The 26188-nt window shown below is 44.8% G+C and overlaps 1 protein-coding gene across 3 annotated transcripts in view; it reads right to left on the bottom strand.

Annotated features, from left to right (window-relative positions):
* cdc42bpab (CDC42 binding protein kinase alpha (DMPK-like) b) overlaps positions 1-26188 on the bottom strand; it is a 108603-nt gene that overhangs the window by 19863 nt on the left and 62552 nt on the right. For all 3 annotated transcript variants that reach the window (XM_060866871.1, XM_060866873.1, XM_060866872.1), the window contains 8 exons: positions 26067-26148; positions 25023-25239; positions 24844-24906; positions 24429-24727; positions 23420-23714; positions 22735-22832; positions 22486-22570; positions 22282-22405 (listed from right to left, as the gene is read on the bottom strand). In XM_060866871.1, coding sequence (XP_060722854.1) covers positions 22282-22405; positions 22486-22570; positions 22735-22832; positions 23420-23714; positions 24429-24727; positions 24844-24906; positions 25023-25239; positions 26067-26148 — 1263 coding nt within the window. The remainder of the gene's footprint in view (positions 1-22281; positions 22406-22485; positions 22571-22734; positions 22833-23419; positions 23715-24428; positions 24728-24843; positions 24907-25022; positions 25240-26066; positions 26149-26188) is intronic.

Here is a 26188-nt window from a genome sequence, read left to right as displayed (position 1 = left end):
TAAACCCCACACACACACACACCAACATCAGTGTCTGATCTCACTAATGCTCTTGTAGCTGAATGATCACTAACCCCCCCCCACACACACTCCAACATCAGTGTCTGATCTCACTAATGCTCTTGTAGCTGAATGATCACTAATCCCCCCCCACACACACACACTCCAACATCAGTCTCTGATCTCACTAATGCTCTTGTAGCTGAATGATCACTAATCCCCCCCCACACACACTCCAACATCAGTGTCTGATCTCACTAATGCTCTTGTAGCTGAATGATCACTAATCCCCACAGACACACTCCAACATCAGTGTCTGATCTCACTAATGCTCTTGTAGCTGAATGATCACTAATCCCCACAGACACACTCCAACATCAGTGTCTGATCTCACTAATGCTCTTGTAGCTGAATGATCACTAATCCCCCCACACACACACTCCAAAATCAGTGTCTGATCTCACTAATGCTCTTGTAGCTGAATGATCACTAATCCCCCCTCACACACACTCCAACATCAGTGTCTGATCTCACTAATGCTCTTGTAGCTGAATGATCACTAAACCCCACACACACACTCCAACATCAGTGTCTGATCTCACTAATGCTCTTGTAGCTGAATGATCACTAAACCCCACACACACACACACCAACATCAGTGTCTGAACTCACTAATGCTCTTGTAGCTGAATGATCACTAATCCCCACAGTCACACTCCAACATCAGTGTCTGATCTCACTAATGCTCTTGTAGCTGAATGATCACTAATCCCCACACACACACTCCAACACCAGTGTCTGATCTCACTAATGCTCTTGTAGCTGAATGATCACTAATCCCCACACACACACACACACTCCAACATCAGTGTCTGATCTCACTAATGCTCTTGTAGCTGAATGATCACTAATCCCCCCCCACACACACACTCCAACATCAGTGTCTGATCTCACTAATGCTCTTGTAGCTGAATGATCACTAATCCCCACAGACACACTCCAACATCAGTGTCTGATCTCACTAATGCTCTTGTAGCTGAATGATCACTAATCCCCCCACACACACTCCAACATCAGTGTCTGATCTCACTAATGCTCTTGTAGCTGAATGATCACTAATCCCCCCCCCACACACACTCCAACATCAGTGTCTGATCTCACTAATGCTCTTGTAGCTGAATGATCACTAATCCCCCCCCCACACACTCCAACATCAGTGTCTGATCTCACTAATGCTCTTGTAGCTGAATGATCACTAAACCCCACACACACACACACCAACATCAGTGTCTGAACTCACTAATGCTCTTGTAGCTGAATGATCACTAATCCCCACAGTCACACTCCAACATCAGTGTCTGATCTCACTAATGCTCTTGTAGCTGAATGATCACTAATCCCCACACACACACTCCAACATCAGTGTCTGATCTCACTAATGCTCTTGTAGCTGAATGATCACTAAACCCCACACACACACACACCAACATCAGTGTCTGAACTCACTAATGCTCTTGTAGCTGAATGATCACTAATCCCCACAGTCACACTCCAACATCAGTGTCTGATCTCACTAATGCTCTTGTAGCTGAATGATCACTAATCCCCACACACACACTCCAACACCAGTGTCTGATCTCACTAATGCTCTTGTAGCTGAATGATCACTAATCCCCACACACACACACACACTCCAACATCAGTGTCTGATCTCACTAATGCTCTTGTAGCTGAATGATCACTAATCCCCCCCCACACACACACTCCAACATCAGTGTCTGATCTCACTAATGCTCTTGTAGCTGAATGATCACTAATCCCCACAGACACACTCCAACATCAGTGTCTGATCTCACTAATGCTCTTGTAGCTGAATGATCACTAATCCCCCCACACACACTCCAACATCAGTGTCTGATCTCACTAATGCTCTTGTAGCTGAATGATCACTAATCCCCCCCCCACACACACTCCAACATCAGTGTCTGATCTCACTAATGCTCTTGTAGCTGAATGATCACTAATCCCCCCCCCACACACTCCAAAATCAGTGTCTGATCTCACTAATGCTCTTGTAGCTGAATGATCACTAATCCCCCCACACACACACTCCAACATCAGTGTCTGATCTCACTAATGCTCTTGTAGCTGAATGATCACTAAACCCCACACACACACACTCCAACATCAGTGTCTGATCTCACTAATGCTCTTGTAGCTGAATGATCACTAAACCCCACACACACACACACCAACATCAGTGTCTGAACTCACTAATGCTCTTGTAGCTGAATGATCACTAATCCCCACAGTCACACTCCAACATCAGTGTCTGATCTCACTAATGCTCTTGTAGCTGAATGATCACTAATCCCCACACACACACTCCAACACCAGTGTCTGATCTCACTAATGCTCTTGTAGCTGAATGATCATTAATCCCCACACACACACTCCAACATCAGTGTCTGATCTCACTAATGCTCTTGTAGCTGAATGATCACTAACCCCCCCACAGTCACACTCCAACATCAGTGTCTGATCTCACTAATGCTCTTGTAGCTGAATGATCACTAATCCCCACACACACACTCCAACATCAGTGTCTGATCTCACTAATGCTCTTGTAGCTGAATGATCATTAATCCCCACACACACACTCCAACATCAGTGTCTGATCTCACTAATTCTCTTGTAGCTGAATGATCACTAAACCCCACACACACACACTCCAACATCAGTGTCTGATCTCACTAATGCTCTTGTAGCTGAATGATCACTAAACCCCACACACACACACACCAACATCAGTGTCTGAACTCACTAATGCTCTTGTAGCTGAATGATCACTAATCCCCACAGTCACACTCCAACATCAGTGTCTGATCTCACTAATGCTCTTGTAGCTGAATGATCACTAATCCCCACACACACACTCCAACATCAGTGTCTGATCTCACTAATGCTCTTGTAGCTGAATGATCACTAAACCCCACACACACACTCCAACATCAGTGTCTGATCTCACTAATGCTCTTGTAGCTGAATGATCACTAAACCCCACACACACACACACCAACATCAGTGGCTGAACTCACTAATGCTCTTGTAGCTGAATGATCACTAATCCCCACAGTCGCACTCCAACATCAGTGTCTGATCTCACTAATGCTCTTGTAGCTGAATGATCACTAATCCCCACAGACACACTCCAACATCAGTGTCTGATCTCACTAATGCTCTTGTAGCTGAATGATCACTAATCCCCCCACACACACTCCAACACCAGTGTCTGATCTCACTAATGCTCTTGTAGCTGAATGATCACTAATCCCCACACACTTCAACATCAGTGTCTGATCTCACTAATGCTCTTGTAGCTGAATGATCATTAATCCCCACACACACACTCCAACATCAGTGTCTGATCTCACTAATGCTCTTGTAGCTGAATGATCACTAACCCCCCCACACACTCCAACATCAGTGTCTGATCTCACTAATTCTCTTGTAGCTGAATGATCACTAATCCCCCCCACACACACACACACTCCAACATCAGTGTCGGATCTCACTAATGCTCTTGTAGCTGAATGATCACTAATCCCCCCCACACACACTCCAACATCAGTGTCTGATCTCACTAATGCTCTTGTAGCTGAATGATCACTAAACCCCACACACACACTCCAACACCAGTGTCTGATCTCACTAATGCTCTTGTAGCTGAATGATCACTAATCCCCACACACACACTCCAACATCAGTGTCTGATCTCACTAATGCTCTTGTAGCTGAATGATCATTAATCCCCACACACACACTCCAACATCAGTGTCTGATCTCACTAATGCTCTTGTAGCTGAATGATCACTAACCCCCCCACACACACTCCAACATCAGTGTCTGATCTCACTAATGCTCTTGTAGCTGAATGATCACTAATCCCCCCCCCACACACACACACACTCCAACATCAGTGTCTGATCTCACTAATGCTCTTGTAGCTGAATGATCACTAATCCCCCCCACACACACTCCAACATCAGTGTCTGATCTCACTAATGCTCTTGTAGCTGAATGATCACTAAACCCCACACACACACACTCCAACATCAGTGTCTGATCTCACTAATGCTCTTGTAGCTGAATGATCACTAAACCCCACACACACACACACCAACATCAGTGTCTGAACTCACTAATGCTCTTGTAGCTGAATGATCACTAATCTCCACAGTCGCACTCCAACATCAGTGTCTGATCTCACTAATGCTCTTGTAGCTGAATGATCACTAATCCCCACACACACACTCCAACACCAGTGTCTGATCTCACTAATGCTCTTGTAGCTGAATGATCACTAATCCCCACACACACACACACTCCAACATCAGTGTCTGATCTCACTAATGCTCTTGTAGCTGAATGATCACTAATCCCCACACACACACACACTCCAACATCAGTGTCTGATCTCACTAATGCTCTTGTAGCTGAATGATCACTAATGCCCCCACACACACTCCAACATCAGTGTCTGATCTCACTAATGCTCTTGTAGCTGAATGATCACTAATCCCCACACACACACACTCCAACATCAGTGTCTGATCTCACTAATGCTCTTGTAGCTGAATGATCACTAATCCCCACAGACACACTCCAACATCAGTGTCTGATCTCACTAATGCTCTTGTAGCTGAATGATCACTAATCCCCACAGACACACTCCAACATCAGTGTCTGATCTCACTAATGCTCTTGTAGCTGAATGATCACTAATCCCCCCACACACACACTCCAAAATCAGTGTCTGATCTCACTAATGCTCTTGTAGCTGAATGATCACTAATCCCCCCTCACACACACTCCAACATCAGTGTCTGATCTCACTAATGCTCTTGTAGCTGAATGATCACTAAACCCCACACACACACTCCAACATCAGTGTCTGATCTCACTAATGCTCTTGTAGCTGAATGATCACTAAACCCCCCCCACACACACACTCCAACATCAGTGTCTGAACTCACTAATGCTCTTGTAGCTGAATGATCACTAATCCCCACAGTCACACTCCAACATCAGTGTCTGATCTCACTAATGCTCTTGTAGCTGAATGATCACTAATCCCCACACACACACTCCAACACCAGTGTCTGATCTCACTAATGCTCTTGTAGCTGAATGATCACTAATCCCCCCACACACACACACACTCCAACATCAGTGTCTGATCTCACTAATGCTCTTGTAGCTGAATGATCACTAATCCCCACAGACACACTCCAACATCAGTGTCTGATCTCACTAATGCTCTTGTAGCTGAATGATCACTAATCCCCCCACACACACTCCAACATCAGTGTCTGATCTCACTAATGCTCTTGTAGCTGAATGATCACTAATCCCCCCCCACACACTCCAACATCAGTGTCTGATCTCACTAATGCTCTTGTAGCTGAATGATCACTAATCCCCCCCCACACACACTCCAAAATCAGTGTCTGATCTCACTAATGCTCTTGTAGCTGAATGATCACTAATCCCCCCACACACACACTCCAACATCAGTGTCTGATCTCACTTATGCTCTTGTAGCTGAATGATCACTAAACCCCACACACACACTCCAACATCAGTGTCTGATCTCACTAATGCTCTTGTAGCTGAATGATCACTAAACCCCACACACACACACACCAACATCAGTGTCTGAACTCACTAATGCTCTTGTAGCTGAATGATCACTAATCCCCACAGTCACACTCCAACATCAGTGTCTGATCTCACTAATGCTCTTGTAGCTGAATGATCACTAATCCCCACACACACACTCCAACACCAGTGTCTGATCTCACTAATGCTCTTGTAGCTGAATGATCACTAATCCCCACACACTTCAACATCAGTGTCTGATCTCACTAATGCTCTTGTAGCTGAATGATCACTAATCCCCACACACACACTCCAACATCAGTGTCTGATCTCACTAATGCTCTTGTAGCTGAATGATCACTAATCCCCACAGACACACTCCAACATCAGTGTCTGATCTCACTAATGCTCTTGTAGCTTAATGATCACTAATCCCCCCACACACACTCCAACATCAGTGTCTGATCTCACTAATGCTCTTGTAGCTGAATGATCACTAATCCCCCCCACACACACTCCAACATCAGTGTCTGATCTCACTAATGCTCTTGTAGCTGAATGATCACTAATCCCCCCCCACACACACTCCAAAATCAGTGTCTGATCTCACTAATGCTCTTGTAGCTGAATGATCACTAATCCCCCCACACACACACTCCAACATCAGTGTCTGATCTCACTAATGCTCTTGTAGCTGAATGATCACTAAACCCCACACACACACACTCCAACATCAGTGTCTGATCTCACTAATGCTCTTGTAGCTGAATGATCACTAAACCACACACACACACACACCAACATCAGTGTCTGAACTCACTAATGCTCTTGTAGCTGAATGATCACTAATCCCCACACACTTCAACATCAGTGTCTGATCTCACTAATGCTCTTGTAGCTGAATGATCACTAATCCCCACACACACACTCCAACATCAGTGTCTGATCTCACTAATGCTCTTGTAGCTGAATGATCATTAATCCCCACACACACACTCCAACATCAGTGTCTGATCTCACTAATGCTCTTGTAGCTGAATGATCACTAACCCCCCCACACACACTCCAACATCAGTGTCTGATTTCACTAATGCTCTTGTAGCTGAATGATCACTAATCCCCCCACACACACTCCAACATCAGTGTCTGATCTCACTAATGCTCTTGTAGCTGAATGATCACTAATCCCCCCCCACACACACTCCAACATCAGTGTCTGAACTCACTAAAGCTCTTGTAGCTGAATGATCACTAAACCCCCCACACACACACACCAACATCAGTGTCTGAACTCACTAATGCTCTTGTAGCTGAATGATCACTAATCCCCACAGTCGCACTCCAACATCAGTGTCTGATCTCACTAATGCTCTTGTAGCTGAATGATCACTAATCCCCACAGACACACTCCAACATCAGTGTCTGATCTCACTAATGCTCTTGTAGCTGAATGATCACTAATCCCCCCACACACACTCCAACATCAGTGTCTGATCTCACTAATGCTCTTGTAGCTGAATGATCACTAATGCCCCCCCACACACACTCCAACATCAGTGTCTGATCTCACTACTGCTCTTGTAGCTGAATGATCACTAAACCCCACACACACACACACCAACATCAGTGTCTGATCTCACTAATGCTCTTGTAGCTGAATGATCACAAACCCCCCCCCACACACTCCAACATCAGTGTCTGATCTCACTAATTCTCTTGTAGCTGAATGATCACTAAACCCCACACACACACACTCCAACATCAGTGTCTGATCTCACTAATGCTCTTGTAGCTGAATGATCACTAAACCCCACACACACACACACCAACATCAGTGTCTGAACTCACTAATGCTCTTGTAGCTGAATGATCACTAATCCCCACAGTCACACTCCAACATCAGTGTCTGATCTCACTAATGCTCTTGTAGCTGAATGATCACTAATCCCCACACACACACTCCAACATCAGTGTCTGATCTCACTAATGCTCTTGTAGCTGAATGATCACTAAACCCCACACACACACTCCAACATCAGTGTCTGATCTCACTAATGCTCTTGTAGCTGAATGATCACTAAACCCCACACACACACACACCAACATCAGTGGCTGAACTCACTAATGCTCTTGTAGCTGAATGATCACTAATCCCCACAGTCGCACTCCAACATCAGTGTCTGATCTCACTAATGCTCTTGTAGCTGAATGATCACTAATCCCCACAGACACACTCCAACATCAGTGTCTGATCTCACTAATGCTCTTGTAGCTGAATGATCACTAATCCCCCCACACACACTCCAACACCAGTGTCTGATCTCACTAATGCTCTTGTAGCTGAATGATCACTAATCCCCACACACTTCAACATCAGTGTCTGATCTCACTAATGCTCTTGTAGCTGAATGATCATTAATCCCCACACACACACTCCAACATCAGTGTCTGATCTCACTAATGCTCTTGTAGCTGAATGATCACTAACCCCCCCACACACTCCAACATCAGTGTCTGATCTCACTAATTCTCTTGTAGCTGAATGATCACTAATCCCCCCCCCACACACACACACTCCAACATCAGTGTCGGATCTCACTAATGCTCTTGTAGCTGAATGATCACTAATCCCCCCCACACACACTCCAACATCAGTGTCTGATCTCACTAATGCTCTTGTAGCTGAATGATCACTAAACCCCACACACACACTCCAACACCAGTGTCTGATCTCACTAATGCTCTTGTAGCTGAATGATCACTAATCCCCACACACACACTCCAACATCAGTGTCTGATCTCACTAATGCTCTTGTAGCTGAATGATCATTAATCCCCACACACACACTCCAACATCAGTGTCTGATCTCACTAATGCTCTTGTAGCTGAATGATCACTAACCCCCCCACACACACTCCAACATCAGTGTCTGATCTCACTAATGCTCTTGTAGCTGAATGATCACTAATCCCCCCCCCCCCACACACACACACTCCAACATCAGTGTCTGATCTCACTAATGCTCTTGTAGCTGAATGATCACTAATCCCCCCCACACACACTCCAACATCAGTGTCTGATCTCACTAATGCTCTTGTAGCTGAATGATCACTAAACCCCACACACACACACTCCAACATCAGTGTCTGATCTCACTAATGCTCTTGTAGCTGAATGATCACTAAACCCCACACACACACACACCAACATCAGTGTCTGAACTCACTAATGCTCTTGTAGCTGAATGATCACTAATCTCCACAGTCGCACTCCAACATCAGTGTCTGATCTCACTAATGCTCTTGTAGCTGAATGATCACTAATCCCCACACACACACTCCAACACCAGTGTCTGATCTCACTAATGCTCTTGTAGCTGAATGATCACTAATCCCCACACACACACACACTCCAACATCAGTGTCTGATCTCACTAATGCTCTTGTAGCTGAATGATCACTAATCCCCACACACACACACACTCCAACATCAGTGTCTGATCTCACTAATGCTCTTGTAGCTGAATGATCACTAATGCCCCCACACACACTCCAACATCAGTGTCTGATCTCACTAATGCTCTTGTAGCTGAATGATCACTAATCCCCACACACACACTCCAACATCAGTGTCTGATCTCACTAATGCTCTTGTAGCTGAATGATCACTAATCCCCACAGACACACTCCAACATCAGTGTCTGATCTCACTAATGCTCTTGTAGCTGAATGATCACTAATCCCCACAGACACACTCCAACATCAGTGTCTGATCTCACTAATGCTCTTGTAGCTGAATGATCACTAATCCCCCCACACACACACTCCAAAATCAGTGTCTGATCTCACTAATGCTCTTGTAGCTGAATGATCACTAATCCCCCCTCACACACACTCCAACATCAGTGTCTGATCTCACTAATGCTCTTGTAGCTGAATGATCACTAAACCCCACACACACACTCCAACATCAGTGTCTGATCTCACTAATGCTCTTGTAGCTGAATGATCACTAAACCCCCCCCACACACACACTCCAACATCAGTGTCTGAACTCACTAATGCTCTTGTAGCTGAATGATCACTAATCCCCACAGTCACACTCCAACATCAGTGTCTGATCTCACTAATGCTCTTGTAGCTGAATGATCACTAATCCCCACACACACACTCCAACACCAGTGTCTGATCTCACTAATGCTCTTGTAGCTGAATGATCACTAATCCCCCCACACACACACACACTCCAACATCAGTGTCTGATCTCACTAATGCTCTTGTAGCTGAATGATCACTAATCCCCACAGACACACTCCAACATCAGTGTCTGATCTCACTAATGCTCTTGTAGCTGAATGATCACTAATCCCCCCACACACACTCCAACATCAGTGTCTGATCTCACTAATGCTCTTGTAGCTGAATGATCACTAATCCCCCCCCCACACACTCCAACATCAGTGTCTGATCTCACTAATGCTCTTGTAGCTGAATGATCACTAATCCCCCCCCACACACACTCCAAAATCAGTGTCTGATCTCACTAATGCTCTTGTAGCTGAATGATCACTAATCCCCCCACACACACACTCCAACATCAGTGTCTGATCTCACTTATGCTCTTGTAGCTGAATGATCACTAAACCCCACACACACACTCCAACATCAGTGTCTGATCTCACTAATGCTCTTGTAGCTGAATGATCACTAAACCCCACACACACACACACCAACATCAGTGTCTGAACTCACTAATGCTCTTGTAGCTGAATGATCACTAATCCCCACAGTCACACTCCAACATCAGTGTCTGATCTCACTAATGCTCTTGTAGCTGAATGATCACTAATCCCCACACACACACTCCAACACCAGTGTCTGATCTCACTAATGCTCTTGTAGCTGAATGATCACTAATCCCCACACACTTCAACATCAGTGTCTGATCTCACTAATGCTCTTGTAGCTGAATGATCACTAATCCCCACACACACACTCCAACATCAGTGTCTGATCTCACTAATGCTCTTGTAGCTGAATGATCACTAATCCCCACAGACACACTCCAACATCAGTGTCTGATCTCACTAATGCTCTTGTAGCTTAATGATCACTAATCCCCCCACACACACTCCAACATCAGTGTCTGATCTCACTAATGCTCTTGTAGCTGAATGATCACTAATCCCCCCCACACACACTCCAACATCAGTGTCTGATCTCACTAATGCTCTTGTAGCTGAATGATCACTAATCCCCCCCCACACACACTCCAAAATCAGTGTCTGATCTCACTAATGCTCTTGTAGCTGAATGATCACTAATCCCCCCACACACACACTCCAACATCAGTGTCTGATCTCACTAATGCTCTTGTAGCTGAATGATCACTAAACCCCACACACACACACTCCAACATCAGTGTCTGATCTCACTAATGCTCTTGTAGCTGAATGATCACTAAACCACACACACACACACACCAACATCAGTGTCTGAACTCACTAATGCTCTTGTAGCTGAATGATCACTAATCCCCACACACTTCAACATCAGTGTCTGATCTCACTAATGCTCTTGTAGCTGAATGATCACTAATCCCCACACACACACTCCAACATCAGTGTCTGATCTCACTAATGCTCTTGTAGCTGAATGATCATTAATCCCCACACACACACTCCAACATCAGTGTCTGATCTCACTAATGCTCTTGTAGCTGAATGATCACTAACCCCCCCACACACACTCCAACATCAGTGTCTGATTTCACTAATGCTCTTGTAGCTGAATGATCACTAATCCCCCCACACACACTCCAACATCAGTGTCTGATCTCACTAATGCTCTTGTAGCTGAATGATCACTAATCCCCCCCCACACACACTCCAACATCAGTGTCTGAACTCACTAAAGCTCTTGTAGCTGAATGATCACTAAACCCCCCACACACACACACCAACATCAGTGTCTGAACTCACTAATGCTCTTGTAGCTGAATGATCACTAATCCCCACAGTCGCACTCCAACATCAGTGTCTGATCTCACTAATGCTCTTGTAGCTGAATGATCACTAATCCCCCCACACACACTCCAACATCAGTGTCTGATCTCACTAATGCTCTTGTAGCTGAATGATCACTAATCCCCCCCCACACACACTCCAACATCAGTGTCTGAACTCACTAAAGCTCTTGTAGCTGAATGATCACTAAACCCCCCACACACACACACCAACATCAGTGTCTGAACTCACTAATGCTCTTGTAGCTGAATGATCACTAATCCCCACAGTCGCACTCCAACATCAGTGTCTGATCTCACTAATGCTCTTGTAGCTGAATGATCACTAATCCCCACAGACACACTCCAACATCAGTGTCTGATCTCACTAATGCTCTTGTAGCTGAATGATCACTAATCCCCCCACACACACTCCAACATCAGTGTCTGATCTCACTAATGCTCTTGTAGCTGAATGATCACTAATGCCCCCCCACACACACTCCAACATCAGTGTCTGATCTCACTACTGCTCTTGTAGCTGAATGATCACTAAACCCCACACACACACACACCAACATCAGTGTCTGATCTCACTAATGCTCTTGTAGCTGAATGATCACTAACCCCCCCCCACACACACTCCAACATCAGTGTCTGATCTCACTAATGCTCTTGTAGCTGAATGATCACTAATCCCCCCCCCACACACACACACTCCAACATCAGTCTCTGATCTCACTAATGCTCTTGTAGCTGAATGATCACTAATCCCCCCCCCCACACACTCCAACATCAGTGTCTGATCTCACTAATGCTCTTGTAGCTGAATGATCACTAATCCCCACAGACACACTCCAACATCAGTGTCTGATCTCACTAATGCTCTTGTAGCTGAATGATCACTAATCCCCACAGACACACTCCAACATCAGTGTCTGATCTCACTAATGCTCTTGTAGCTGAATGATCACTAATCCCCCCACACACACACTCCAAAATCAGTGTCTGATCTCACTAATGCTCTTGTAGCTGAATGATCACTAATCCCCCCTCACACACACTCCAACATCAGTGTCTGATCTCACTAATGCTCTTGTAGCTGAATGATCACTAAACCCCACACACACACTCCAACATCAGTGTCTGATCTCACTAATGCTCTTGTAGCTGAATGATCACTAAACCCCACACACACACACACCAACATCAGTGTCTGAACTCACTAATGCTCTTGTAGCTGAATGATCACTAATCCCCACAGTCACACTCCAACATCAGTGTCTGATCTCACTAATGCTCTTGTAGCTGAATGATCACTAATCCCCACACACACACTCCAACACCAGTGTCTGATCTCACTAATGCTCTTGTAGCTGAATGATCACTAATCCCCACACACACACACACACTCCAACATCAGTGTCTGATCTCACTAATGCTCTTGTAGCTGAATGATCACTAATCCCCCCCCACACACACACTCCAACATCAGTGTCTGATCTCACTAATGCTCTTGTAGCTGAATGATCACTAATCCCCACAGACACACTCCAACATCAGTGTCTGATCTCACTAATGCTCTTGTAGCTGAATGATCACTAATCCCCCCACACACACTCCAACATCAGTGTCTGATCTCACTAATGCTCTTGTAGCTGAATGATCACTAATCCCCCCCCCCCACACACACTCCAACATCAGTGTCTGATCTCACTAATGCTCTTGTAGCTGAATGATCACTAATCCCCCCCCCACACACTCCAAAATCAGTGTCTGATCTCACTAATGCTCTTGTAGCTGAATGATCACTAATCCCCCCACACACACACTCCAACATCAGTGTCTAATCTCACTAATGCTCTTGTAGCTGAATGATCACTAAACCCCACACACACACACTCCAACATCAGTGTCTGATCTCACTAATGCTCTTGTAGCTGAATGATCACTAAACCCCACACACACACACACCAACATCAGTGTCTGAACTCACTAATGCTCTTGTAGCTGAATGATCACTAATCCCCACAGTCACACTCCAACATCAGTGTCTGATCTCACTAATGCTCTTGTAGCTGAATGATCACTAATCCCCACACACACACTCCAACATCAGTGTCTGATCTCACTAATGCTCTTGTAGCTGAATGATCACTAATCCCCACACACACACTCCAACATCAGTGTCTGATCTCACTAATGCTCTTGTAGCTGAATGATCACTAACCCCCCCACAGTCACACTCCAACATCAGTGTCTGATCTCACTAATGCTCTTGTAGCTGAATGATCACTAATCCCCACACACACACTCCAACATCAGTGTCTGATCTCACTAATGCTCTTGTAGCTGAATGATCATTAATCCCCACACACACACTCCAACATCAGTGTCTGATCTCACTAATTCTCTTGTAGCTGAATGATCACTAAACCCCACACACACACACTCCAACATCAGTGTCTGATCTCACTAATGCTCTTGTAGCTGAATGATCACTAAACCCCACACACACACACACCAACATCAGTGTCTGAACTCACTAATGCTCTTGTAGCTGAATGATCACTAATCCCCACAGTCACACTCCAACATCAGTGTCTGATCTCACTAATGCTCTTGTAGCTGAATGATCACTAATCCCCACACACACACTCCAACATCAGTGTCTGATCTCACTAATGCTCTTGTAGCTGAATGATCACTAAACCCCACACACACACTCCAACATCAGTGTCTGATCTCACTAATGCTCTTGTAGCTGAATGATCACTAAACCCCACACACACACACACCAACATCAGTGGCTGAACTCACTAATGCTCTTGTAGCTGAATGATCACTAATCCCCACAGTCGCACTCCAACATCAGTGTCTGATCTCACTAATGCTCTTGTAGCTGAATGATCACTAATCCCCACAGACACACTCCAACATCAGTGTCTGATCTCACTAATGCTCTTGTAGCTGAATGATCACTAATCCCCCCACACACACTCCAACACCAGTGTCTGATCTCACTAATGCTCTTGTAGCTGAATGATCACTAATCCCCACACACTTCAACATCAGTGTCTGATCTCACTAATGCTCTTGTAGCTGAATGATCATTAATCCCCACACACACACTCCAACATCAGTGTCTGATCTCACTAATGCTCTTGTAGCTGAATGATCACTAACCCCCCCACACACTCCAACATCAGTGTCTGATCTCACTAATGCTCTTGTAGCTGAATGATCACTAATCCCCCCCACACACACACACACTCCAACATCAGTGTCGGATCTCACTAATGCTCTTGTAGCTGAATGATCACTAATCCCCCCCCCACACACTCCAACATCAGTGTCTGATCTCACTAATGCTCTTGTAGCTGAATGATCACTAAACCCCACACACACACTTCAACATCAGTGTCTGATCTCACTAATGCTCTTGTAGCTGAATGATCACTAAACCCCACACACACACACACCAACATCAGTGTCTGAACTCACTAATGCTCTTGTAGCTGAATGATCACTAATCTCCACAGTCGCACTTCAACATCAGTGTCTGATCTCACTAATGCTCTTGTAGCTGAATGATCACTAATCCCCACACACACACTCCAACACCAGTGTCTGATCTCACTAATGCTCTTGTAGCTGAATGATCACTAATCCCCACACACACACTCCAACATCAGTGTCTGATCTCACTAATGCTCTTGTAGCTGAATGATCATTAATCCCCACACACACACTCCAACATCAGTGTCTGATCTCACTAATGCTCTTGTAGCTGAATGATCACTAACCCCCCCACACACACTCCAACATCAGTGTCTGATCTCACTAATGCTCTTGTAGCTGAATGATCACTAATCCCCCCCCCCCACACACACACACTCCAACATCAGTGTCTGATCTCACTAATGCTCTTGTAGCTGAATGATCACTAATCCCCCCCACACACACTCCAACATCAGTGTCTGATCTCACTAATGCTCTTGTAGCTGAATGATCACTAAACCCCACACACACACACTCCAACATCAGTGTCTGATCTCACTAATGCTCTTGTAGCTGAATGATCACTAAACCCCACACACACACACACCAACATCAGTGTCTGAACTCACTAATGCTCTTGTAGCTGAATGATCACTAATCTCCACAGTCGCACTCCAACATCAGTGTCTGATCTCACTAATGCTCTTGTAGCTGAATGATCACTAATCCCCACACACACACTCCAACACCAGTGTCTGATCTCACTAATGCTCTTGTAGCTGAATGATCACTAATCCCCACACACACACACACTCCAACATCAGTGTCTGATCTCACTAATGCTCTTGTAGCTGAATGATCACTAATCCCCACACACACACACACACTCCAACATCAGTGTCTGATCTCACTAATGCTCTTGTAGCTGAATGATCACTAATGCCCCCACACACACTCCAACATCAGTGTCTGATCTCACTAATGCTCTTGTAGCTGAATGATCACTAATCCCCACACACACACACTCCAACATCAGTGTCTGATCTCACTAATGCTCTTGTAGCTGAATGATCACTAATCCCCACAGACACACTCCAACATCAGTGTCTGATCTCACTAATGCTCTTGTAGCTGAATGATCACTAATCCCCACAGACACACTCCAACATCAGTGTCTGATCTCACTAATGCTCTTGTAGCTGAATGATCACTAATCCCCCCACACACACACTCCAAAATCAGTGTCTGATCTCACTAATGCTCTTGTAGCTGAATGATCACTAATCCCCCCTCACACACACTCCAACATCAGTGTCTGATCTCACTAATGCTCTTGTAGCTGAATGATCACTAAACCCCACACACACACTCCAACATCAGTGTCTGATCTCACTAATGCTCTTGTAGCTGAATGATCACTAAACCCCCCACACACACACACCAACATCAGTGTCTGAACTCACTAATGCTCTTGTAGCTGAATGATCACTAATCCCCACAGTCACACTCCAACATCAGTGTCTGATCTCACTAATGCTCTTGTAGCTGAATGATCACTAATCCCCACACACACACTCCAACACCAGTGTCTGATCTCACTAATGCTCTTGTAGCTGAATGATCACTAATCCCCCCACACACACACACACTCCAACATCAGTGTCTGATCTCACTAATGCTCTTGTAGCTGAATGATCACTAATCCCCACAGACACACTCCAACATCAGTGTCTGATCTCACTAATGCTCTTGTAGCTGAATGATCACTAATCCCCCCACACACACTCCAACATCAGTGTCTGATCTCACTAATGCTCTTGTAGCTGAATGATCACTAATCCCCCCCCCACACACTCCAACATCAGTGTCTGATCTCACTAATGCTCTTGTAGCTGAATGATCACTAATCCCCCCCCACACACACTCCAAAATCAGTGTCTGATCTCACTAATGCTCTTGTAGCTGAATGATCACTAATCCCCCCACACACACACTCCAACATCAGTGTCTGATCTCACTTATGCTCTTGTAGCTGAATGATCACTAAACCCCACACACACACTCCAACATCAGTGTCTGATCTCACTAATGCTCTTGTAGCTGAATGATCACTAAACCCCACACACACACACACCAACATCAGTGTCTGAACTCACTAATGCTCTTGTAGCTGAATGATCACTAATCCCCACAGTCACACTCCAACATCAGTGTCTGATCTCACTAATGCTCTTGTAGCTGAATGATCACTAATCCCCACACACACACTCCAACACCAGTGTCTGATCTCACTAATGCTCTTGTAGCTGAATGATCACTAATCCCCCCCCACACACACTCCAACATCAGTGTCTGAACTCACTAATGCTCTTGTAGCTGAATGATCACTAATCCCCACACACTTCAACATCAGTGTCTGATCTCACTAATGCTCTTGTAGCTGAATGATCACTAATCCCCACACACACACTCCAACATCAGTGTCTGATCTCACTAATGCTCTTGTAGCTGAATGATCACTAATCCCCACAGACACACTCCAACATCAGTGTCTGATCTCACTAATGCTCTTGTAGCTGAATGATCACTAATCCCCCCACACACACTCCAACATCAGTGTCTGATCTCACTAATGCTCTTGTAGCTGAATGATCACTAATCCCCCCCCACACACACTCCAACATCAGTGTCTGAACTCACTAATGCTCTTGTAGCTGAATGATAACTAATCCCCACAGTCACACTCCACCATCAGTGTCTGATCTCACTAATGCTCTTGTAGCTGAATGATCACTAATCCCCACACACTTCAACATCAGTGTCTGATCTCACTAATGCTCTTGTAGCTGAATGATCACTAATCCCCACACACACACTCCAACATCAGTGTCTGATCTCACTAATGCTCTTGTAGCTGAATGATCATTAATCCCCACACACACACTCCAACATCAGTGTCTGATCTCACTAATGCTCTTGTAGCTGAATGATCATTAATCCCCACACACACACTCCAACATCAGTGTCTGATCTCACTAATGCTCTTGTAGCTGAATGATCACTAACCCCCCCACACACACTCCAACATCAGTGTCTGATCTCACTAATGCTCTTGTAGCTGAATGATCACTAATCCCCCCCCCCACACACACACACACTCCAACATCAGTGTCTGATCTCACTAATGCTCTTGTAGCTGAATGATCACTAATCCCCCCCACACACACTCCAACATCAGTGTCTGATCTCACTAATGCTCTTGTAGCTGAATGATCACTAAACCCCACACACACACACTCCAACATCAGTGTCTGATCTCACTAATGCTCTTGTAGCTGAATGATCACTAAACCCCACACACACACACACCAACATCAGTGTCTGATCTCACTAATGCTCTTGTAGCTGAATGATCACTAATCCCCACAGTCGCACTCCAACATCAGTGTCTGATCTCACTAATGCTCTTGTAGCTGAATGATCACTAATCCCCACAGACACACTCCAACATCAGTGTCTGATCTCACTAATGCTCTTGTAGCTGAATGATCACTAATCCCCCCACACACACTCCAACATCAGTGTCTGATCTCACTAATGCTCTTGTAGCTGAATGATCACTAATCCCCCCCCACACACACTCCAACATCAGTGTCTGATCTCACTAATGCTCTTGTAGCTGAATGATCACTAATCCCCCCCCCACACACTCCAAAATCAGTGTCTGATCTCACTAATGCTCTTGTAGCTGAATGATCACTAAACCCCCCACACACACACTCCAACATCAGTGTCTGATCTCACTAATGCTCTTGTAGCTGAATGATCACTAAACCCCACACACACACTCCAACATCAGTGTCTGATCTCACTAATGCTCTTGTAGCTGAATGATCACTAAACCCCCCACACACACACACCAACATCAGTGTCTGAACTCACTAATGCTCTTGTAGCTGAATGATCACTAATCCCCACAGTCACACTCCAACATCAGTGTCTGATCTCACTAATGCTCTTGTAGCTGAATGATCACTAATCCCCCCCCACACACACTCCAACATCAGTGTCTGATCTCACTAATGCTCTTGTAGCTGAATGATCATTAATCCCCACACACACACTCCAACATCAGTGTCTGAACTCACTAATGCTCTTGTAGCTGAATGATCACTAATCCCCACAGTCGCACTCCAACATCAGTGTCTGATCTCACTAATGCTCTTGTAGCTGAATGATCACTAATCCCCACAGACACACTCCAACATCAGTGTCTGATCTCACTAATGCTCTTGTAGCTGAATGATCACTAATCCCCCCACACACACTCCAACATCAGTGTCTGATCTCACTAATGCTCTTGTAGCTGAATGATCACTAATCCCCCCCACACACACTCCAACATCAGTGTCTGATCTCACTAATGCTCTTGTAGCTGAATGATCACTAATCCCCACAGTCACACTCCAACATCAGTGTCTGATCTCACTAATGCTCTTGTAGCTGAATGATCACTAATCCCCCCACACACACTCCAACACCAGTGTCTGATCTCACTAATGCTCTTGTAGCTGAATGATCACTAATCCCCACACACTTCAACATCAGTGTCTGATCTCACTAATGCTCTTGTAGCTGAATGATCACTAATCCCCACACACACACTCCAACATCAGTGTCTGATCTCACTAATGCTCTTGTAGCTGAATGATCATTAATCCCCACACACACACTCCAACATCAGTGTCTGATCTCACTAATGCTCTTGTAGCTGAATGATCACTAACCCCCCCACACACACTCCAACATCAGTGTCTGATCTCACTAATGCTCTTGTAGCTGAATGATCACTAATCCCCCCCACACACACACACTCCAACATCAGTGTCTGATCTCACTAATGCTCTTGTAGCTGAATGATCACTAATCCCCCCCACACACACTCCAACATCAGTGTCTGATCTCACTAATGCTCTTGTAGCTGAATGATCACTAAACCCCACACACACACTTCAACATCAGTGTCTGATCTCACTAATGCTCTTGTAGCTGAATGATCACTAAACCCCACACACACACACACCAACATCAGTGTCTGAACTCACTAATGCTCTTGTAGCTGAATGATCACTAATCTCCACAGTCGCACTCCAACATCAGTGTCTGATCTCACTAATGCTCTTGTAGCTGAATGATCACTAATCCCCACACACACACTCCAACACCAGTGTCTGATCTCACTAATGCTCTTGTAGCTGAATGATCACTAATCCCCACACACACACTCCAACATCAGTGTCTGATCTCACTAATGCTCTTGTAGCTGAATGATCATTAATCCCCACACACACACTCCAACATCAGTGTCTGATCTCACTAATGCTCTTGTAGCTGAATGATCACTAACCCCCCCACACACACTCCAACATCAGTGTCTGATCTCACTAATGCTCTTGTAGCTGAATGATCACTAATCCCCCCCACACACACACACACTCCAACATCAGTGTCTGATCTCACTAATGCTCTTGTAGCTGAATGATCACTAATCCCCCCCACACACACTCCAACATCAGTGTCTGATCTCACTAATGCTCTTGTAGCTGAATGATCACTAAACCCCACACACACACACTCCAACATCAGTGTCTGATCTCACTAATGCTCTTGTAGCTGAATGATCACTAAACCCCACACACACACTCCAACATCAGTGTCTGAACTCACTAATGCTCTTGTAGCTGAATGATCACTAATCTCCACAGTCGCACTCCAACATCAGTGTCTGATCTCACTAATGCTCTTGTAGCTGAATGATCACTAATCCCCACACACACACTCCAACATCAGTGTCTGATCTCACTAATGCTCTTGTAGCTGAATGATCACTAATCCCCACACACACACACTCCAACATCAGTGTCTGATCTCACTAATGCTCTTGTAGCTGAATGATCACTAATCCCCACAGACACACTCCAACATCAGTGTCTGATCTCACTAATGCTCTTGTAGCTGAATGATCACTAATCCCCCCCACACACTCCAACATCAGTGTCTGATCTCACTAATGCTCTTGTAGCTGAATGATCACTAATCCCCCCCACACACACACTCCAACATCAGTGTCTGATCTCACTAATGCTCTTGTAGCTGAATGATCACTAATCCCCCCCCACACACACTCCAACATCAGTGTCTGATCTCACTAATGCTCTTGTAGCTGAATGATCACTAATCCCCACACACACACTCCAACATCAGTGTCTGATCTCACTAATGCTCTTGTAGCTGAATGATCACTAATCCCCCCCCACACACACACTCCAACATCAGTGTCTGATCTCACTAATGCTCTTGTAGCTGAATGATCACTAACCCCACAGACACACTCCAACATCAGTGTCTGATCTCACTAATGCTCTTGTAGCTGAATGATCACTAATCCACACACACACACACTCCAACATCAGTGTCTGATCTCACTAATGCTCTTGTAGCTGAATGATCACTAATCCCCACAGACACACTCCAACATCAGTGTCTGATCTCACTAATGCTCTTGTAGCTGAATGATCACTAATCCCCACACACACACACACTCCAACATCAGTGTCTGATCTCACTAATGCTCTTGTAGCTGAATGATCACTAATCCCCACACACACACACACACACTCCAACATCAGTGTCTGATCTCACTAATGCTCTTGTAGCTGAATGATCACTAAATGTTAAATCTATTTAAAGTGTACAGACTTGTCAAAGCACAAAAAAAAAATCAGCTTAAATGGGCCTGAATCCTTTTGTTTGTCCTGAAGACATGACAAGCAAGTATTAAACTACATTAAACTACAGCTGGGTTCTGATATCCCATGTCACGTATTTATCATACGTATGTCACGTGTGTGCCGGAGCAGGGGTGTTTCCACACGTGTACATGTTCTGTGTAAGACAGAAATGAATGCTGCAGTAGTGTCATAGTGCTTTAAACATCTAGTGAGGAATAAAAGCAATCTGCTCTACAATACAGTGAGACATGTAAAGGTTTTGTAGTGTGTGTGTGTGTGTGTGTGTGTGTGTGTGTGTGTGTGTGTGTGTGTGTGTTCGTGTACCTCCTTTGTTGTAGTCTCTCCTCCTCAGGTATGCGGAATGAAAAGCGTCTCTTGTTGTTCATACTGCGCACCATCTGCTTGCGGCTGTTATCTGACACCTCCGGCACCACCAGCTCGTCTCCCTCTGACACACACGCACTGAGATTACAGACCAGAAACACACACCTTAGACCAAACTGAGGTAAACTAACGATCGCTCGTTACCTGCTGTCTTGTTTCTGAAGTAGATGAGCCTGACTGTTTCTGAGCCGAGGAGATTCAGTGAGCCGTCCGTGTTCAGCGGCCGCATCTGCGAACGTGATATAGTGTTAAACAGAGAACGTTCCCAATGTGATACACTGTGACTCTTTAAAACTGGTGAGCTGTAGCTTAATTGCTCTTGCTGAAAGCTACAGGAGCGACAGGTGAACGAATCTTTTGCGATTTAGGATTCAGATCCAGAACAACGTTTACCTTTTTTAAAGGAATGGTCTGAATCCATTCCATGGTGTTGACGTCAAACACGTCCACTGCGTTCTCGCTGTACACTGAGAGGTAGGGGGCGCTGTAGCCTGCGGCACGTACAGTAGATACACGTCTCATTTTTTTTACTGCTTTAGATACTATCTGTGTTACAGTACAACGACAAGAAGATTCTAACAAAAACGTTTGAAATACATTGATTGTAATCTAAATATTCTGACTCGCTGAAAACTATTGTACTTTAATCTAATCTGATCTGATCTGATCTGATCTGATCAAAAAAAAAAAAAAAAACCTTCTTAGTGAAAATATATTGCATATAATAATATATATCAAGGTTTCCTGTTATGGGATTACCATATATCAAATATAATGAGTATTAAATATCTAGAAATAGGTTTAATAATTATATTGATACATGATGCATTTACTTATTTATTTTAACTAATATTTATTTATTTATTTATTTATTTATTTATTTATAGAGGGTTTGCAGCGTGTCCTGTACATGCTATTCACTTTAATCTGTACTTGTGCATGAAGCAATACTGAAGTTCAGTGTTTATCATCTATACAAGTACAGCATGAAGTACAGTATTACTTCAGATCTCCTGTTCTCATCATGTCCCTAGATTAGATTTACACAGATTTCTTAAGTCGAATCTGATCTGCTTACAGCAGGAGGTTGGGACAGCAGGCCACATCAGCTCCATCTGGCGTGAGCGTCGGCCATGGAGGTCCACGCAGACGCCTACACAGCTGAAGCACAGAAGCATCTCCTTGCTGGTGATTTCCAAGGCACACATTGCGTCCATGCCCTGTTGCGTGATGAAGGCCAGCGTTTGATCGTCCGGGTGCAGGAGGCTAACAGGAGGAATGTCCGAGTGCAGGCCGTAGCGCATGAAACCACCCTGAAAACCTACTACGAGATACTCGCTCAAAAACGTCATCCACTGCACTATGCCTGGCACCTGGAACAACAGAGGGATACGTGGGATTTTAAGGGTAATTTAGAAATAAACTAATAATGACTTTATGATGAGAGCTGGGGGTCACGGTGGCTTAGTGGTTAGCACGTTCGCCTCACACCTCCAGGGTTGGGGGTTCGATTCCCGCCTCCACCTTGTGTGTGTGGAGTTTGCATGTTCTCCCCGTGCCTCGGGGGTTTCCTCCGGGTACTCCGGTTTCCTCCCCCGGTCCAAACACATGCATGGTAGGTTGATTGGCATCTCTGGAAAATTGTCCGTAGTGTGTGATTGCGTGAGTGAATGAGAGTGCGTGTGTGTGCCCTGCGATGGGTTGGCACTCCGTCCAGGGTGTATCCTGCCTTGATGCCCGATGACGCCTGAGATAGGCACAGGCTCCCCGTGACCCGAGGTAGTTCGGATAAGCGGTAGAAAATGAGTGAATGAATGATGAGAGCTTTATATGATGAATGACTTTATATGTAGTATTTTACTTTAGTATTTTATAGGTGAGAGAATAATTTTACTAAATCAAATTGCAATAAATAGCTGTGTGTGTGTGTGAGTGCTGTGATCTATACACATGGCCATACAGGACTCCGCTTCCCTGTACAGACTCTCAATTTCCAATTCGTCCTCTCTTTTGTGGCAGTTGACTGTATAAAATAATGACCAACTTTTACACACACAGTTCTCGTTCACAATGGTGCTGGTGCTCACCTGAATCTCTCGGAGGCGCTGGTGCCGTGCCTTGCTCTTGTTGAGCTCGTAGCAGATGACCTGACGCTTCATGGCCACACACAGGCACGCGTGGGATCCATGGCGAGGTTTTCCCGAAGCCAGCAGCTGACACCCTTTAGTTTCGAGCAGTTTGAAGGAGTCGGTGTCACGTCCGTCAAGACCGACCATGGGCACGAGACGCACGTGACGGTTCCTGCCTGAGATCACAGCCAGCAGCTGCTCAGAGGGTATCAGCTCCACGTGGTACACTTTCTTGTTGTCTCCCACACGGACGATCTCTGCGTGTTACAATCAAAAACTATGAATTTGAACATATAGAGTCTCCATTTTATTTGTATGCACAGACAAAAGTTCGATGCTGCAACATTTAAGGAATACAGACACGTCAACTTACCATCTTTGGTGACGTGGACCACGTAAAGTCCTTCCTCGTTACCTAGAGCCACACGCTCATGGTCTAATGAGGATAAACAATGAAGAATGACTAAAAAGAACACTAATGTCTTGAAGAAAATGAAATAAAAAATGATAGATGCTGTGTAGTGTTGTGTTGGATGTGTCTCAGTGCAGCACCTATAATAGCAGCGGTCTGGGTAGTTTTGATGAGAGGCAGCGTGCTGTCGTAGGCTTCTTTGGGCACGTAGACTGAGCGATCCTTCAGCTTGTTCTTCTTCAGGATGCGATGCAGCTCGAGCAGCAGATTGACCCACTTGGTGCGCTCGTGATCGCTTTCAGCCAGAATCAAGATGGACGTCTTCTGGCATAAGGAGGACAGATAAGATGCCGTTACCTGTGAAAAGGACGAAATACAAAATAAAGCTTTATTCGGTATTCTGTATGAGCAAAAGTTGTATTAGTTACTGACTTGCAATCTTTAAAACATATTTAGATAATATGTGATTTTGAATGTTAAAACTTATCCAGAATAAACGTTTCGATTTCTGCTATTTCTTTTCTTTTTTTATTAAATGAAACAAATGTGATACGTTTACTTTTCTCACAAAATTACATAACAGTAAAAATATATATTTTTTCTTAGTTCTAAAGAATATATTACTGAGTAATACATTGCAAATATTCATTCATTCATTTTCTACCGCTTATCCGAACTACCTCGGGTCACGGGGAGCCTGTGCCTATCTCAGGCGTCATCGGGCATCAAGGCAGGATACACCCTGGACGGAGTGCCAACCCATCACAGGGCACACACACACACACTCTCATTCACTCACACACTCACACACTATGGACAATTTTCCAGAGATGCCAATCAACCTACCATGCATGTCTTTGGACCGGGGGAGGAAACCGGAGTACCCGGAGGAAACCCCCGAGGCACGGGGAAAACATGCAAACTCCACACACACAAGGTGGAGGCGGGAATCGAACCCCTAACCCTGGGGGTGTGAGGCAAACGTGCTAACCACTAACCCACCATGCCCCCTACATTGCAAATATAATTCTTTTAAATTATCTTGGTTATATATCTTGGTCTAAACTTTTTAGGATGCTCAATTTTACCATATACAAATGTTTGTATGAAACTGGCATTTTGTTTTTAGATAAATTCTTGTACACACACACACACACAAACAGAGAAACATACTCAAAACTTACTCGGAATATGCAGGGAACGTCCTTCCTGTTTGCATGAATGACATCCGAGGCCAAGACGGAGCTCACGGAAAACTCTTCATCCCTGAATGAGCAAGAGGATAACGTGTAAGATTTCAGACAAT

The sequence above is a fragment of the Tachysurus vachellii genome, chromosome 3 (genome assembly GCF_030014155.1).
Source record: "Tachysurus vachellii isolate PV-2020 chromosome 3, HZAU_Pvac_v1, whole genome shotgun sequence".
NCBI lineage: Eukaryota > Metazoa > Chordata > Actinopteri > Siluriformes > Bagridae > Tachysurus > Tachysurus vachellii.
Note: the sequence above shows the minus strand (reverse complement) of the source record. Positions and strands in the feature narration are given on the sequence as shown.